This window comes from Ovis aries, chromosome 1 (genome assembly GCF_016772045.2).
Source record: "Ovis aries strain OAR_USU_Benz2616 breed Rambouillet chromosome 1, ARS-UI_Ramb_v3.0, whole genome shotgun sequence".
In the NCBI taxonomy this organism is placed as follows: domain Eukaryota; kingdom Metazoa; phylum Chordata; class Mammalia; order Artiodactyla; family Bovidae; genus Ovis; species Ovis aries.
In genome coordinates, this window is record NC_056054.1 from 61,599,910 (window position 1) to 61,619,070 (window position 19,161).

General features: G+C 37.3%; 2 protein-coding genes across 2 annotated transcripts in view; one reads left to right on the plus strand and one right to left on the minus strand.

Annotated features, from left to right (window-relative positions):
- SPATA1 (spermatogenesis associated 1) overlaps window positions 1-6,568 on the plus strand; it is a 66,818-nt gene extending 60,250 nt beyond the window's left edge. Inside the window, 2 exon segments of the mRNA XM_027973170.3 lie at window positions 745-803; window positions 805-6,568. Coding sequence (XP_027828971.2) covers window positions 745-803; window positions 805-832 — 87 coding nt within the window. The 3' untranslated portion in view covers window positions 833-6,568.
- On the minus strand, window positions 1,291-13,959 carry CTBS (chitobiase). Its single transcript, XM_015092069.4, has 7 exons — window positions 13,759-13,959; window positions 12,746-12,884; window positions 12,053-12,261; window positions 9,446-9,617; window positions 7,090-7,187; window positions 6,580-6,726; window positions 1,291-2,740 (listed from the first exon to the last, which is right to left on the minus strand). The coding sequence occupies exons 1-7, from the start codon at window positions 13,933-13,935 to the stop codon at window positions 2,549-2,551; spliced, it is 1,134 nt and encodes a 377-aa protein (XP_014947555.3). The 5' UTR covers window positions 13,936-13,959; the 3' UTR covers window positions 1,291-2,548.
- Between the last annotated feature and the right edge of the window lie 5,202 nt (window positions 13,960-19,161).

The following is a 19,161-nucleotide window of genomic DNA, read 5'->3' on the forward strand; positions in this document are numbered from 1 at the left end:
ACCTGGAGATCCTGTTAAAACTAGCAGGATCTGATTCAACAGATCTCTGGAGGAAGCCTGAAAATCTTCAGCACTAACAGACTCCCAGGTGATGCTGATGCTGCTGGTCCACAGATAATACTCAGAATGGCAAGTTCTGGTAGCAGATGGTCTAAGTTTGAATTCTGGCTGTGCCACTTTCCGGTTTTATACCTTAGCAATTTACTTAACTTCTAGGCATTTCAGTTTCTTAAGCTGTAAAATGAGGAGAAATAACAGTATCTGCTGCAATTAAATTTCTGGAAGAATCTAAGGGGTTAATGCACTTAAAAGAGTGCTTACCACACTGTTATATTTCTTAAGTACTTGCTCAGTTTCTAAGGTCAGGAAATTAAGTTTTTTTGTAATTTCTTTAGGAGTCAGAGGTTTTTTGCTTTTACCATTTTCTTTACACATTGAGAAGATATTGAAATAAATGAAAGATAAAATTCTTTCTCACTCTAGTTTTTTAGAACCATTTATTTTTATCATGCTTATATACTAATAAGTGAAATTATTTGGTAGCATAACTAGCAGTAGATAAGCATGCTTACTCAAAAGGACTTATGAACTATACATTTACCACAGTAATCCAGTGCAAGCAAACGCACTGAAAGCAAATGAGGGAAGACATGAAAAAGCTATTTCAAAAACCCTTATTTATATGACAATTATATAATTTTAGAAAAGATGGAAGTTCAGTTTTGAAAGAATTCTTTTTTATAGATGAGAAAACAAGCAATTTCAGACTTACGCACATTGAAAGCTGAACTGGCACAGAAGAAACTTAATACAACTTTTCAATCTCAATTAGGTATGTTAATTTAAAACTTTTATTGGTCAAAATCCAGTGATTAAGACTCCACATTTCCATTACAAGGAGTGCAGGTTCAATCTCTCGTCTAGGAATTAAGATCCCACATGCATTGTGGTATGGCCAAAAATTAATTTTTATTTACTTACTTGAACATATTTATTTAACCATAGTTCTCCTTGTTTCATATAAATTATAAGTGTTACATCTTTTCGCTTTTCTTGTGGCTATTATACAGTGTTTCAGGAAATATAGGTGTAAAAAAGCAAAATGGTGGTTATGGCTATTTTTTTAAGGTTTCAAATGTATTACATTTTATTTTATAGTACTATATTTTATCATCTTCACTTTTAAATAGTCTTAAAATATAATACCTAGTATGACTGTAAAATCAAAAATTATTTATTTTAATAAATATGAGTCTAACTTGCATTCACAGCTATGACAGAGATTAGTACTGAGAATTTAAATCTTTTAAATTTATTTTGAAAATACAAAGACAACAGTAATCAGAAAATACTATGGAAAATGATTGGTTTTACTTTGCCATAAACAATCATGCAAGTAGGAAATGAATTATTCTCATAACAGAAGACTCAACCATCATTTATCCCAATTTGAAGAGAGCAGAATGCACAGGGAAGGCAGGATTTATCTAAATCCAGAGTTTAAGAGTGCAGATTTTTAATCTAAGAATTTATAGGAATTAATATAAATGCAACACAATATTCTAAATTGGCTTGAGAAAGGAAACATAGACCCCTGTACATTTCTTTGCACAAAATTTCTGTTTTAGGAAGAAAACAACAGTTAAGAAACAAATGTCTTTAGATAATCAAAACACAGATATAGAAATTGAAAAAATTTAACTATGCAAACAAAACTAACCAGGATATATAGATGTCCATCAGTGAAGGAATATTAATAACTTGGAAGGGTAAATGACAATGAACAGAACTGGGTTCAACATCAAGTTTTTTGTAAACATTTCAGATATAACCTCAAAAAATTTTAGTTGGTAAATATTAGATATATCTAACCTACTAATTCAAAACTTACTGTTAAGTTACCTTCTTGTATTTTCTAAGTATTTTGATCTTTTATATTCATTTTTCCCCCCTTTGGAGACTTAAGTGAATTTCATTCAAGTGACTCAGAGAACATGAGTGTTATAAGGAATCAGGATGCAGAAAAATTATTTGCATCAATTTGATTAACCTAAAGATACAAAATTGCAGGTTTAAAATTTATTGAAAAAAGTATAAAACAGATTCCCAGACTAAATTTTTAAAAATCTATCCCTAAGCAATTTCCACTTCAAATTATACATATTTTAAAAACTGTCACTGATTTGTAAGTATATATTTTAATATCATTTATTATCATTCAAAGTTTTAGCATAATAAAATTCTGAAAGCAATTGTTCCCAGCTATAGTATTAAACTTCTTACAGGGGAATATTTGACATGGTACGTTGACTTGCTTCTTATCTTTACCTTTATGTTGTTGTACACAGAAGATATACATAGGTATTTTTCAATTTCAAACAATCAAAGCATTTCTTTGTTCTTTATCTGTTTTTGAGAATACTAATAACTAAAATATATAAGAACATGAAAAAGGTCTAAATTTTTTAATCTCTTCCAGAAACTAGATAGATTTAAACAGATCATTTTTCTAAATCTTCATAGTTTAACAAAAGATGTTCATCTCTGGTCACAGGTTTGGTTTTAAGGCTTTCCACATTTCCTTAGTTTGCTGTTTTGCTATAGCATCTCCAGAGTAGTCAAGGCAGTTTGCATGCCACATGCCAATGCCGAGTAAGTCATGTTTTTGTACATATGATGCCTTTAGAGAAATGCTCTGAGCGTCATCATACCACACTTGATGGAAATGGCCAGCCTGATCCTGTGCAGATAAATTAAAATGTAACTTGAAAACAGTCCGCACAATAAGAGGAAAAAGTGTTTCTTAAATCCAATGATTCAAATAGGATACAAGTGAAATAATAAAACTTTCAGGACACGCATAATACAGGCCATCATTCTATATGTGATACTTTCTAGATATCATTGCCTGTAGCACTTTTATAACACTAGAGATTACACAAATGAGCCTCCCAATATATCCTATTTAAAATCCTCCTCATGTCCTAAGATTCCTTCCTTGCTCTGATTTGGTGATTATCAACCAAGATGTGCTGTTCACATCTGAATCATTTGTGAGGACTTTTAAAAACAGATTCCTAGGACCCACACCACATGAAAACCATTGAGTCAAAATCTTCCAGGCCTGGTGCTGTAACATATATTTGTTTCTTTGTGTTATGTTTTAATGTTCCATTAGGTGATTCTGATACACAGTCAAGATTAAGAAAGATCATTGCTTTTGCCCTCTAAAACCAACTTATACACTTTTTTTTTGCATTCACTTACAGTTCCTGGGAATGTACCTAGTTAGAAGCTTAACAGGTGTCTTTGTTTATGGTGAAACAGATCAAAAGGTAATGGCAATGGATGAAGAAAATATCTCCTTTTCAAGGTCTTACAGAATTGAGTCTAAGAGCCTGTGGGTCTGGACCCCATGGGTGACTTAGGCACACACCTGATTCAGAACTACAAACTAGAAATTGGTCTTATGCTTACTTTCCACCCTTAAAAGTCCTTTTCCCCACTACCACTTGCCTCTATCTAGCACTAACCATAGTCTCTTTTAGAAGGTATATAGCTATGGATAAAGGATAAAAGAAAGAGGAAAGGAGCAGAATTAAGCAAAAGGGTAAAGGAGGGGGAAAAGATAGGAAGTAAAAAATAGAACGATCTGAGATTTAAAATAATTTACTAATTTTTATATACATCTGGGGAACTCTTTAAAGGCAATTCTCAGTGAATATCAGTAATATTGTTATTGATGCTAGCACCATGAGAATTAGAATCATCTCCTAAGATGACTGCTTCAAAGGATAGTAGTCACTTGGTAAATGAATAAGCCATGAATATATAAGTATAGCAGATTCATTACATATAAGTGTATCTCATTCTATATCTTATATCCCATTATTTAAAATGTTTAGAAAAAGGCATACATGCTCTAGTATCAATTGTGATTCAATATTAAGAGGTAACTTGCAAACCTTGTCCCTAAATATAAAAAGATTTATTTTTTTAGTGGAAGAGGCAAAGACATATTGCCCCAAAGACATATCCCTTTGAATTTTATCATCATTCTATTGGGTTGGCCAAAAAGTTCGTTTAGCTTTTTTCCATGCTAGCTTACAAAATCAGAATGAAATTTCTGGCCAACCCAATAGTACTTTGAGTCTTTTTGATATATTAAAAATTTCAAATACCTCAAATAGTGAAGGATCAAAGGATGAAAAACTCGGTATATGTAAGTTTGACATATGCCTGGTTAAGGAATATATGCCTCCAAGAATACTGACTGCAAGAGGAAGCTGCTATTGCTGAGACAGCATTAGAAAGCACAGTGATTCTCTTCAATTAAAACAGAAACTTGATTTGCGTTGCTATGGAATTTTACAAAGAATGAAGGAGAATAAGTTGGTTATAGCTAGATGGTTGTCTGAAGTGCCATTAAATGAATGGTTTTTAAGGCTCATCAAGATGTTTCCTCAGTTCTAAAATCTTAAGAATATGTCTTATTATGCATTAAGGAAAAAAATAAGGAATTACAAAAAAACTGTACATCATAGGGTAAACTATTTATTTTAAAATATGTATTTCCAAAGTATATATAATTAGTTAAATAAGCCATTTACCAAACTGATGTCCATGAAAAACTGTTCCCCTGCAAGTTTCTAAGAGTGTTGGGAAACAAGGTTCTATATTAAACAATTAAATGACTTTATGTACTATGCTGCTGCTGCTAAGTCGCTTCAGTCATGTCCAACTCTGTGCAACGCCATAGATGGCAGCCCACCGGGCTCCCGCGTCCCTGGGATTCTCCAGGTAAGAACACTGGAGTGGGTTGCCATTTCCTTCTCCAATGCATGAAAGTGAAAACTGAAAGCGAAGTCACTCAGTCATGTCCAACTCTTAGCAATCCCATGGACTACAGCCCACCAGGCTCCTCCGTCCATGGGATTTTCCAGGCAAGAGCATTGGAGTGGGGTGCCATTGCCTTCTCCGTTATGTACTATAGTACATCTCAAACCCTTGAATATTATGTTATACATTATACATTTTCAAGAGAGACTTCAGTATGTAGTGTTTTCCAGATATATTTGGCTATGGCGTGTGTGTGTATTTGTGTGTGTGTATGTGTGTGTGTGTGTGGTTTTTTTTAGTAAATTCTTTTAGAATTTAATTTGACCTTTAAAATTTAAAATTACACAATTTTGAAGGTTACTTTCCAATATTGGCTATATTCCTTGTGCTGTACAATACATCCTTGAGACTATCTTATACCCAACAATTTGTTCCTCCCACTTCCCTACCTCCTATATTGCCTTCTCCCTGCTCTTCCCACTAGTAACCACTCACGTGTATGTATGCGTGTATGTGTGTGTGTGTGTCTATGTATTATTAACAGTTCCCAGAACAAAATTCTATAAATACTGTTTGGTAAAGACAGGATCACAATATTCAGTTCAGTTCAGTTCAGTTCAGTCGCTCAGTCGTGTCCGACTCTGCAACCCCATGAACCGCAGCACGCCAGGCCTCCCTGTCCATCACCAACTCCTGGAGTCCATCCAAACCCATGTCCATCGAGTCGGTGATGCCATCCAACTATCTCATCCTTCTCCTTAAGGAGGAGAAGGATCACAATATACCCAAGTTTAATTAATAAGTTTATACTTTAGAGTCTAGATTCTAAAGTTTAAAAAGCTCTACACTAAAACTTTCTACATAAATGATATACAGGCAGTACATGTACATCAATTATAATTTATTAAATATGTATATATGTAGTCATTTTTTATAAATGGGTATCAGACTATCAGAAAATATATATATACATTCTTGCTGGAATTAACATTCATCATATCATTTTAGGGTTCCTTTAATAACATAATCTAAGGCAAATTCAAAGATGGTTTGTATTTAAAAATTTATGAGGTATGGAAAAGTTTTTATTATGTTAAAGGTAAACTATGGATAATATAACTTTTTTTATCCCTTCAGTATGGCAATTCCTGTTTATCAAAAACTACCTGACAGAATTATTAGTCATTTACTGTTTCCTCAAGTTTCTGTTTGTAATATTTTTCAGCCTCTAATTTTTAATATTGTTTATAGTTTATTTAATATCACAGTTTGAACTCTGCGATAAATTTGGAATGATGCAATTTTCCATTGTAAAGTGCATGATGATGCGTCTCCTAGTCTCAGTCTCATTTCTTCCAATATTACAGCCTCATAAGAATCACGAGGCTGCTTTGAAATGGAGATTTTCAGAGCAAGTAACCTATTTTGGTCCAAAGTCCTTTCAAAAGCCACAGACATCATTTACAGTTGTCAACTCCTAAGAAAATTGTTTGTGCTATACATGTTTTTATTATATCATCTAAAATCTGTTCCACTATTAGCATAACTTGAATTGCTCACAAGGGAAGTCAAGTTCCTGATTACACAGATTCAAACACAAGTCTACTCATGTAAACAGCAGTCTGTATGTTGTATCCTGGAAGAAAACTGATAGAAGAAAACCTTACTATCAAATATGTAATTATGAAAACATGCAATTATGAAAACTAATAAACATTTGTAACTTGTGGATAGTCTTACTTTATAGTGATAATAAGGAGACTGCTGATTTTTATCCCACAGTCTTCCAGAAGTAGAACTATTTACTTGCTTCATAATTGTTTGATAGGTCACTTGACGATGTACAGCATCTCTACAAGGGTATTTTGCAGTGGTACAAACATGATCCTATAAACACAAAAATGTTCATGTTATAGATTATCAATTACGCAAATCTTCAGAGTCAAATCCAAAATTATAAAAAATTATTATACATGAAATATAAACTATAAATAGATAATCTGACTATACAAATTAAAGTTAAATTTTAATATTAAATAGAAATATAGAAATATTCACACGCTTGTATGGGATTTAATTATTTATTTAGTCTCAAACTATATTAAAGAAGTTCTCCATAAAGTATATGTATTCTATAGAGAGAAGTTTCTAAACTCTAAATATAGTAAAGTTTATATAGAGGAAACAAACCAAGCTCTAAAAATATAATAGAAAGAGGAAAAAATTATATAAGAAATGATCTGTTCTTACCACTGATAGATTTTGGCAGGTATAATCATAACCATACCAGGGAATACCCATTACAAGTTTCTTAGGGTTAATTCCAATCTTGATGAAGTCATCATATCCTGATCAGATAGGAACAGAACAAGCATATTATTTTTCTCTTCATATATCTACTAATGTGTTCATACAAACTATGTAACCACTCAGAATCCAAGTTTGTAAAAACGGGTACATTTATTCAAGACACTACAGTGTTTCTCTAATATACTATAAAAGTCATCCCTTAAAATCTATAAATTTTGTATCACTTTCTAAGTCATTTGTTTTATAAAATATTTATTTATTTGGCTGCACTGAGTCTTCATTGTGATATGCAGGATCGTTAGTTGTGGCATGTTACAGAATCTTTTATTTTCGGCATGCAGCTCTTTTAATTGCAGCATGCAAATTAATAGAAAACATTCGAAATAATCAAAATCAAATTGAAGCAAAAAATTCACAAAGTTTATTTTAAGAACACTGGCACATTTCAGGAAAGCATGTTAATTGTGTCTATTAACTACTAAGGCACAGATTTGATATCTTAGATTTTAAAGCTTTAAAAAAGTTGTATAAGTCGAACTTTCTGGCAGGGGTCTCAAAACTGCTTCTTGAATGCACAAGTGTTTCACGTTTTATCAGTATTCTAAAGGAGACCAGTCCTGGGTGTTCATTGGAAGGACTGATATTGAAGCTGAAACTCCAACACTTTGGCCACCTGATGCGAAAAGCTTACTGATTTGAAAAGACCTTGATGCTGGGAAAGATTGAGGGCAGGAGGAGAAGGGGACAACAGAGGATGAGATGGTTGGATGGCATCATCAACTCAATGGACATGGGTTTGGGTAGATTCCAGCAGTTGGTGATGGACAGGGAGGCCTGGTGCGCTGCGGTTCATGGGGTCACAAAGAGTTAGACACGACTGAGAGACTGAACTATAAACATGAATTACAGCTACCCTATCTCACTCGGTAGCAGATAATCTATAGATAGGAAACAGAGAAAAATGAATAAATCCATGGTCCTATCAATTCCTTTCTTACCCATGCTGCAAAATATGTTTTCCCACAAAGACATGTTCCAAGATTAGCTAGGATGAGTTGAGTAATTTGCCGTTTTTCAGAGTCTATTTAAAGTTACCATGTACTGTTCAATATCCAAGAGAGAGATGGAGTATGCATCATTTCGCAAACATACTTGATAATGAATCTTTTATTGATATACATAATTATCATATCTTTCATAAATGCAGCTTGCAAACACTGGGTTAAATAATTATTTTGTATTATAACACATTTTTTTCAAATTTTAAATAGGATATGCTTATGATCAAACTAGTCTATTCAGAAAAATTGTTGTTTAGTCACTAAGTCATGTCTAACTCTCTGCGACCCCACTGACTATAGCCCTCCTGGCTCCTCTGTCCATGAGATTTCCCAGGAAAGAATACTGTAGTGGGTTGCCATTTCCTTCTCCAGGGGATCTTCCTGACCCAGGGACTGACCTAGGGTCTCCTGCATTGGCAGGTGGGTTCTTTAACACTGAGCCACCTGGGAAACCCATCCAGACAATTAGGACATGATAAAATGAGGCCAGGTCCTATGATTTTACCTCTATATGAAATATAAAGGAATTTTTATTTATTATGTAATAGTTAAATCGGTGCCAACTATGCCAGAAAATCTCACTTAAGTCTGAAAGTTAACAACCAATCTTTTATTCAATTGGTTGATGGTATACAAATCAACGCAAACTTCGGAAAGGATAATGCAAAGTCCATGTCATATGAATGACATACCAGAAGTACTCTTAATAGGAATGTAATTATCAATGTAACATGGGTACTAAAAGTAAATGCCAAATAAGGTAAAAACCAATCCTATCAATCATGTACAATAGTTACATTATAGCTACCTTTGCTATTAAATTATTTAACATTGGTTATTTCAACAAAAAAGTTCCGTCAAATTCTAAATAAGCAAACATCTTCTTTGAGTAACTTTCTGAAAAGAGCTGTGACTTGTAGTTAGAACACCTGCTTGAATCCCAACCAGACACTACCTAACAGTCATGCAATCATGAGATCTTAACACCCTTCGTCTCATCTATAATGGGGGGTTAATTTATTATGCCTATCTGACAAGACTTTTAGAAGAAGTAATTGAAAATGTTGAAACTTTTTATAAAATTTAAAGCTCTCAAATTAAGAGGTTTTTATGTTTTAAGAAAGTGTTACAAATGGAAAACATATACAAATGACTTAGAAATACTAAAACATATCTTAATGTTTGAGGTTATAGAATTACTATTACTGATAAATGATCACTTTGTGATTTCTTACCAGTTAGTGTCTGAATATAGGGAGAATTGGCTCCTGCAATACATTGTGAACAGGCCAGACATCGTTCGTCATAAGACATCACAAAGAGAAAGTCACAGGCATCTGCAATTCCGGTATAGTTATAGCACCTTGCACCTACGCAGTTTGGACCCCAAGGTACATCAAAGGTTACCTGTAGAAAAACCATTTTATGTAACATGATCAAATATGCATATTACAGCAGATGTTTTATTGATTATATATTCTCTTGCTTCATATTATCCCCAAAAAGAACCACTTAGGTGTATGAACATAGAGTTTGACATGTACAGAATGAGAACAATTCTAAGAAATGTGTTTTTTGCCTGCATGGACTGACCCAGACATGTGTTTTGGACAATATTTTGGACGTGTATATAGATATATATATAGATAGATAGATAGATAATGAACATATATTTGGACCGGGAAATATTTGGACTTGTACAATGACCAGGAGCAGGCACACTGTAGAAGAGGAGTTTCAAACTCAAATGCCTACAGACTGGCAACTCAACTGATTGAAGAAAATTTATGTAATCACAATAGGGTCATGATAGGATCCATAAGCAACTAGAGAGTAAAAAACACACTGAAAGAATTCAAATTTAAAAATTCTTTAAAATATCGTGCAAGTTCATTTTTTCACTCTCTCCTCTTACAAAATGGAAGTATAATAAGGTGATAGAGAAAGTGACTGCCTCTAAGCAGGTAAATTTTAAATTCATTTTGCAAGTCCTTGCCTCTCTTCTGAGCAGTGAGAATATTTTCACTGGGTTTCCTGTCATGGTGAGTCTCATACTGTTTTTAGCAGGTAGTGTTAGTGTATTAGAAAAGAAATCAAAGACTGATTCTTATGTTGGCTCTCATATAACTAGATTATTTCATTTTAAATATGTGGTCTGTTTTCCAACTATAACAGTGAAAGTGTAGAAAGAATTCTTCAAGAGCCCTTCTAGTTCTTTAATTCTGTAAGGACAAATTCTACAATCCTAAATTATCATCTTTTCCCCAAAATTCATTTCTCCTTCCAGGGGCTCTTTTTTTTTTTTTTTCCTGCTCACCGGTTTAAGGACTTTGGGGCTTTTTCTGACTCTCTTTCTCTCTCATCCTATAACTAATCTCACATTTTCTTTCAGGTAGCCTCTCACAATTGTTCTGCCCCTTCCTTTTCATTTATCCACTAATTCAGTGAACACTTTCTGAGCATTAGGGTTATGCTGCTACTGCTGCTAAGTTGCTTCAGTCATGTCCGACTCTGTGTGACCCCAGAGACGGAGGCCCACCAGGCTCCCCTGTCCCTGTGATTCTCCAAGCAAGAACACTGGAGCGGGTTGCCATTTCCTTCTCCAGTACATGAAAGTGAAAAGTGAAAGTGAAGTCACTCAGTCGTGTCTGACTCTTAGTGATCCCATGGAGTACAGCCTACCAGGCTCCACCGTCCATGGGATTTTCCAGGCAAGACTATTGGAGTGGGTTGCCATTGCCTTCTCTGGTTAGGGTTACACCATCATCCCTATTCAAACCATAAATTCTAAGTTGTTGGATTACTGGGTTAGTCCTTATAAGTCTCCTCTAGACAATTTTACATACTACCATAAATAATCTTCCCCAGATACCTTCTACACACTTTACCCATTACATATAGAATCAAATGCATACTCTTCAGTGTGACATCCTGGATGTTCAGTGTGACAATCTGGCTCAGCTTGACAACCGTACTTCCCACTGACTTACCTAATATGAACTTGACATAGTAGCCCAAATTGTTCTACTTGCCCATGGAAATAGACATTCATACTGCCAAGTCTTTGCTCAGTCTCTTCCTTTTCGTTCTTTCACTATAGTTTAATCAGGACTAGCAAATAAGTTCCCTCGCATTGATTCTACCCTATTAACAAAGCAATCTAGAGAATGAAGGAAAAATTTCTGAGGCCAAAATCTGTGAGAAGAGTATGGTGACCTGCATACCAGGTATTTGCTATTCTTGATCTAAAGTGTACTTGTCTGGAAAACTGAATTCCACACTGACAAACCTTCTTGACTTGCATACAGTCACAGAGATATCAATTTTTATGTTGTCTATTATCTTCCTAGTGCTTCTCAAATTCATGTTGACCAACTAGACCAGAAGCACCCACCTATCACTCTTGATAAAAATACAGTTCCTAGAATTAGAGTTTGAGTCTCACTTGGCCATGGGTGCTTCGCAAAGTAATTCAGAGTCCATGGAGCAAGTGAGACACTTCTCCAGAACTATCTCTACTCTTAGGCAAAAGCCGTTTCTGTCCTGAACTGATGAAAGCAGGGCCTGGCCAGCTGAGTCCTTCCTCTGCCTTTCTGCTGTATCTAACCATGCTGCAAGGCAAGCGGGTGGGGCAGTTCCAGTGTTGTAGCCTTATGTGAATAAAGAACAGGTTTGGCACCTTAAAATTTTACAAAACTCTTTTAGTTAAGAACCTCAAAAGTTCCAGAAAATTTTTTAGGATGTGCTGAAACTCTTTCTACTCAGTAAAACTGAGATTCTACCTTAATGAATTTTGAGAGGAAAAACAAGGGGTTTCCAAAAAACAGCAAATGAATTTTCACCTGTGATCCTTCAATTTCACGATGGAAAGAGTCTGTGGTTTCTTTGACTAAAGCAGTTAATGCATAATATTCAGGTGATGAATGAGCAACATCTTGCTCTATGTCTAGATTAATTCCATCCAGATATTGTGTTTTGGCCAGCTTAACTTGTTGAGCTATCCAGGATGCTCTGAAAGTAGCATTAATGATATCCTTTACAGATACATCTCCTATGGAAGAAATATACATCTTTTGCACATACATGCTTTCCACATTTTAATAAAATATATTTCACAAACCCACTCCAAAGAGATCCAAATGTCTTTAAAACATCTCATAATTTTTGAATACTCAGCCTCAAATTTAAGTTTTCCAGATGAAGAAATAATACATCAAAATCACAGAAAATCATGTCACTGATCTTTAAATAACCATTATGAATAATTAGTAATATTCTCAGATTAAAAACAGAGATTGTGGGCTATGGCTAGTTAAAGGTCATCATGCTAATTAGGACTCAATATTTTGCCCAAATCGTATGGTGGTTTACTTGATGCTTTAAAAATATCTCTACCTGAAAAATGAATTAAGCAGTAAGATTAATTTTAGGGTGCTAAACATACAAACATGAACATTTTTGGAACCTGGAGATGGCAGATGGCGCGGCTACACCTGCTGGTTGGCTAGACCCACCTGGTTGGAGCTGTAACTCACCTCTCAGCACTGCTCTGGCTCCCTTTGCATGAGCATGGCACATGAGTTCTGGGTCATAATTTGAAAAAAGTACCACAGTTGTAATCTGTGACCAGTCATAATGTTTCCAAGTTTTATGTCCAACATCAAATACAAAGACCTGCCAGAACAACAGGAATAAGCACCCTCACTTAAACCAGGAAGAATACCATTCTGACCAGCCAAAGAAACATTACTTAATCATCAATCATATGCCAGGCACTGGCAGACACTGAGAGTACAAGAGTGAATTACATATACGGGTCCCAATTAATTGGTGGCAGAAGAAATTAGCAGGGTCTGGAAAGCAGGGGAGGGTAAGCTAGGAAGAAACAGTGGCAAGCGCCTGGAGGCACAGAGCCTGGTGTTCTGTTTGGCTGACACCTAGAATTTGGAGAAAGACAACAATGAAGAACCAGAGAGAGGTAGTCAGGGTTAAATCATGAAAGGACTTGAAGCCCTTTTGAGAAATTATCCCGAGGGAAAGGATTTTAAGAAAAGAATATACATATTTTAGGTATGATTTGGAAAATTAAAGACCTATTTTTATCCCCCTTCTTGGGTGTCAGGTATAGAAAAGCAGAGTAAGGAGCACCGTTCAGTCTTTCACTGGACGGTGGCAGTGCTGATTCTTTCAAACTCATCCTCATCCTCTTGGAAACCAATGAGTCTTGCTACTTAGGGAGTTATTTCCTTGCAAGCCACCTTGTTTGGCTAGAGTACCTCAGGAGAGACACGGCAGGCTGATGCAAGGGGCTTGGATTCAGACCTGGGTTGGAATACTTAACTGTGAGACCTGGGAGGAGTTACTCAACCCCTTTGAGCCCAAATTTCCTCAAGGAAATCCGTGAACAGAAAGGTCCTGCGCGAGCAAATTTAGTTCCGCCCCCCTACCCTCAACACCTCTGTTTCCGGCTCCTTTCTTCTACTGTAAGTCTTTCTGGGGCCCTCTGAGGACCAGACCCGGAGGGTCAGGGGAGAGGGATGCCACTGACCTCGAAGTCGGGGCGATGGGTGATGGGACGGCACAGCGCTGGGACCTTGCACGGGCAGTCCGCCCTCGCCCCGTCGGGCAGCGCCAGCAGCAGCGGCAGCAGCAGCGGAGCGAGTCTGGGCGCCCGGTGGGGCAAGGGAACGAGGCGCCGGCTCCCCGCTAGCTGCAGCCGTGCCATCCTAGCGGCTCACCAGACAACGGTACCTTAGGGTTCCCAGCTGGGGCCTGCTTTATGGAGGGGAGGGGGGAGGCGGGGCGGGGCTGGGTGGGGAGGCTGCGGTCTCTAAGCCCTGGAGATCTGAAGTTTTCAAGCCTCCGGCGCCCTGCAGACCAACTTGGGCAAACTCTGGGAGATGTTGAGCGTGAGGAACAGGGAGGCCTGGCGTTCTGCAGTCCTTGGGGTCGCAGAGTCGGACACGACTGGGCGACCGAACAACAAGCGCCTCGTGAAGGCAGGCTTTAGAAGCAGGAGAGGAGGTTTCCGACTGCCTTCTAACCCCGCTTGGGCTAGGTGTTTGTCTCAAACACACGAATTCCTATCAGCCAGTCAAGCGACCGTGCTTTAGATAAGAGAGGGAGTGGATCTTCGATTTTCTCAGAGCCTCTGGAGACCTCGTCAGACCCCCGGTATCTGGAAAATCTTATGACTTAAAAGGCGGATTTTAGATACAACGATCCAGTTTAGTTTCTCAAAGCCTAGCTGCTATTGCCACAGTATAGGATCTCTTCCTATTAGACTGCTACTGTATTCAAAGGTTGCAGCTTCCTAGAGTTCTTTTTAAGAACAAACTATGGTTATTTTTAAGTTGTTGCTTTGAGAGAACCGAAGAACCTAAAATAGCCCCTGGCCAGTATTGGTCCGAGGTCTCAAGTGCTATTTCTCTGGGAAACTTTGTACATGGTATGGGAGTTTAAGAGTAGCATTGTCTTCTTGCCTTAATTTCTGTACTGGGAATTTCAGCAAATAAACTATGATATGAGGAATTCAAAAACAAACAAACAAAAAAAAAGGTGGAAAAAAAACCCAGCATTGCAAACATTATAGTAAAACCAGAGCTGTATTTTTTTAGTGTAAGCGGGAGTCCCCAAAACTACAGTCTGAAGTCTCATCCATGGGGTAGACCCACTGCCCAGGATTTTTTCCTCATTGGGACTCCAGATTGCTGTTAATAAGGGATTTTTCCTAGCACTGTTTAATCTGGAAGTTGGACAGCCCAATTTGGTGATGGATGTACTGTTGTTGTTTTAGTTGCTAGTTTGTGTCCGACTCTTTCTGACACCATAGACTGTAGCCCACCAGGCTTTTCTGTCCATGAGATTTCCCAGAGGATGTGCTGTTACTTTTTCTGTTTCTCTGTTTTCTGTTTCTCTTTTTTAATGACTGTATATTGAAATCGCATTGAATATTCTTCTATTAAATATGGAAAGTTTATTGTGTGTGACGAGTGGTTTCTTTTGTTAATGAATCCTTCAAAACTTACACAGACATAAAACTATGGCAAAACACACACCGAGCCCAGGCAGCCAGGGCCTTGGTGCTCTGCAGAGCATTGGCTCAAATGTATATCACCTACCATTTTTGTGCCTCTCTTTGGGTCTATGTCATAGTTGTATGTACCTTCCTTGTGGAGTCTAAAACTGTTGGGAACCCTCGAAATGGAGAAGTAGGGTGCCTTGGAAGGGATGACTGTAGTACCTGGTAGGAATGGCCCAAAGATTTTAAAGATATGGGTATCTGTTGAATTAAGATGGTAGTTTCAATATGGACTCTAATTTCACTTCCTTCCATGCCTAAACTCCAGTAAAAACCTGAACCCAAAAGGGCAGGGAGATAACAGCAACATCTTGGAAGCTTGAAAGCACAAATATGAGGCCTAAGTACCCCCAACTCCCGACAGTGCAGGCACCTGAGAAACAACCTAATTCACAGAATCTTCAAAAGTTCTCAGGGAAACAATTTGGGTGTTGCTTCTGGGGCTCCAAAGAGCTCTGGTACCGTAGCTCTTTATTCTCAGTGCAGAAAAGAATTCATCGAGAGGCAAAGTAATAGATAAGAAGTGATTTATTAGAACAAGATGCTGTGATGTTTTCAAGTGGGTGGGCAAGGGGGTGCTACAGTCCCAAGAACTTACTGGACTACAGCTTTATAATCAAAGGAAAGGTAGGGAGGAGAAGATTTTCTTTGTCTTTCCTGAGTAGGTGTCCTGCTTCCATCAGCTCCTCTTCCAGGTTGAGCAGGGGAGTTTTCTCATCCCTAAATAGTCAAGCTGCTGCCGCTGCTGCTGCGTCACTTCAGTCGTATCCGACTCTGCGACCCCAGAGACAACAGCCCACCAGGCTCTCCCGTCCCTGGGATTCTCCACGCAAGAACACTGGAGTGAGTTGCCATTTCCTTCTCCAATGTATGAAAGTGAAAAGGTAAAGTGAAGTCGCTCAGTCGTGACCAACTCTCAGCAACCCCATGGACTGCAGCCTACCAGGCTCCTCCGTCCATGGGATTTTCCAGGCAAGAGTACTGGAGTGGGTTGCCATTGTGGTCCCCAAATTATCATTTGTGTGTATGTGTGCAGAGAACATGTGCAGGGATCATTAATTTACTGAGCTCACTGCGCAGGTCTCATGCCCCCATTGTTTTATTGTTTTGGGGCATGTCTCATGTGTCTGTTGCATGGTTTTGTTGCTAAGCAAGACTGCTTGGTTTTGTGGTTAAGCAAACCTGCTCTCTTGAGTAATCATTAACTTAACAAGGGTCTCCCATATTTTTTCTACTTACAATCCCCTAGTGGCATTAACTGTTTAATCATCTACTTTCTCCTTTCACTCTGTCCCTATCACTGGAACTGCAAGAGGTGCCTCAGAAATTAGAGATGAAGGGGGGATGGAGGTTAGGATGTCAGAAAATGCAGGGAATTAAATGAGAGTCTCTTGAGAAGCAGTTAGATCTATAGATCCTTTCTCTAGCCTTATGTCTGGGCAACTGCCCTTCTCCCACCCAGGATGAAGTTTGGAGGTTTAATTCTCTGGGAGGATGAATTCTTTGGTAGGTGCTTGGGTACCACTAACCCTAAGCCTAATCTAAGAGGGATATAACTAACTTTGTGCCTGACTGAAGATATTAGAAATACCCTGAGATCATCCTTTTGAAATTCAAAGTCAAAAATATCAGTCACCCACTCAGAGCTCCCTCTCTTTTTACTTCTTATCTCTTACTTTTAATCACTGAGAACAAATAAAACAATTAAATAATATAAAACAAACAATAGAAAAAGGAATATGGAGGAAACAAGCATTGTCTGGGGGATACTAAAAAAAAAAAAAAAAAAAAAAGACACCTCTCAGTAATATCCCCAGTAAGGTAACAGAAGATGAAAACTGCAAAAGGATGCAATTTTTTTTTTAAGGGGCATGGGAATAGAGTTCATGAAAATTAGAAAAATCACAGAAATTAGGAAAAAATTAGAATGTCTGAGCAAAGTACAAAAATACTCTTCCAAAAAAAAAAAAGAATATTGAAAGAGTAGTCCAGATGTGAAGAAATCATCAACTCCAAGAATGAAGGACAGGAGTTTTCAGAAGGGCAAGATACAGATCCTATGAGCTTCCAGAGAGAGAGAAAGTCACAAAGTATCAAGAATCAGAAGCTCCTCAGACTTCTCAATAGCAACACAAAGCTCAAAGACAGTGAAACATTGCATTTGAAATTCTGAAGGAAGAGGATTTCTGCTTAAAATTCTGCCAAATTATCAATCAAATGGAAAAGTCATGTAACATTTCAAAATATTGACATATCATACATTTCAAATGGAGTATCCTAGGCCCTGCACTCAGAATTTCTGCTTCACTGAGTCTGTATGGAGGCCATGAACATGAATTTTGAAACAACAACCCCACGTGATTATAATGTAGGTTGTAGCAAGTAATTTGAGAGTCACTACCATGATTAGTGATTTTATAGACTAAAATAAACCTTTTTTATTTTACATCTCACCCCTATTTCAGAAACCATCTCCATTTAGTAGGAAGATGATATTAATAAGAAATACTTATTATGAGAGTATTTCTTATTATGGGAGTTCACAGTTCTGTTTTGGTTTTGAGGATCTGTGAATAGCTATGAACTCTCTCTCCAGAAAAGAGCATATACATGTTCATACAAATTATGTGAACCTTTTTTAGTTTATCTGTGGACCACTAGGTTGCTCTCGGGTATAAGGCTCAGAAGTGATTATTCATATTTACATTCCTGGAATGGCATTTGTAATATCTCTTTCCCTGCCACTGTTCACTCAAGCCCATTTTCCAAAACCTCCTCAGTTCAGTTCCTTTCCATTCTCCTTATGCTGCTATCTAGTCACTCTCATTGCTAACTATATATGTGAAAATATTTCATTTTCCTGAACCAAAACTCAAGAGGGATTTCATATGAGTCATGTCACTTGATACCAAGGACAGAAAACTCGACCTCAGCACAAAGTAGGAATTTATTATGTCAAGGAACTAAATGTTTCCGGGGAGATTTTCAGGACCCAGAAATGTTAATTGTATCAATAGTTCTCAGTCTCATTCTCCCTTTCTTGGCTCTGCTTTTCTCTGAGTTTGTTCTGTTATCAGGTAGTGCTGGTGGTGGTTTAGTCACTAAGTCGACTAAGTCCGACTCTTGCGACACCAAGGACTGCATCCCGCCAGGCTCCTCTGTCCATGGGATTCTCCAGGCAAGAGTACTGGAGTGGGTTGCTATTTCCTTCTCCAGTTAAAAGTAGATTTTCTCCTTATTGTGGAAAGATAGTTTCCAACTCCACAGGCCTCCTGACATCTCCAGAGCCTCCCCTGACATTTGCAGGCCCCAGGGCAAGGGCACAAATGGAAATCCACGCACATGAAGTCTGATTTCCTTTTCTAGAAATTTTATTTTCCAACAGGAAGGCAAATGAAATGAGGGCAAAACTAAAAGACTGGAATTCTCAATATAGATTTTCTACAGATCAGGATCTCATTTTTTCCCTACAAAATTAAGGACACTAAATTTTAATTCACAAGTTGCTAGGAGGATACAATCTGACAGTTCATATCAATATCTTTTGGTAGTGTTAGTAAATGCTTGGCATTCTTGTTATTAGTAATACAATATTTTTGCATTCTTATTAGTAACACATTTGTCATAGAATATTATGGAGTTAACATTCTGAGAAGATCAAAGAATATTCAAATTTTTATGATGTGCTTGGTGAAAAATTAAAGAAAACATTGCTTAATGTTATCCATAATTTTTGAGAGGGGGCCTATGCCTTAAATTAACAACTTCCATATCAGAATTCACATTATCTCAGTTCAGGTCAGTCACTCAGTCATGTTCGACTCTTTGCGACACGATGGTCTGCAGCACACCAGGCCTCCCTGTCCATCA

Bases quoted from the DNA above. Each gene is read 5' to 3' on its own strand.
- CTBS (XM_015092069.4), bottom strand. From the start codon at position 13,935: ATGGCACGGCTGCAGCTAGCGGGGAGCCGGCGCCTCGTTCCCTTGCCC. The intron at 9,618-12,052 runs GTGAAAATTCAT...GTTTTTCTACAG, and splicing joins GTGAAATTGAAGGATCACAG to GTAACCTTTGATGTACCTTG. The intron at 7,188-9,445 runs GTAAGAAATCAC...CTATCTGATCAG, and splicing joins CTATATTCAGACACTAACTG to GATATGATGACTTCATCAAG.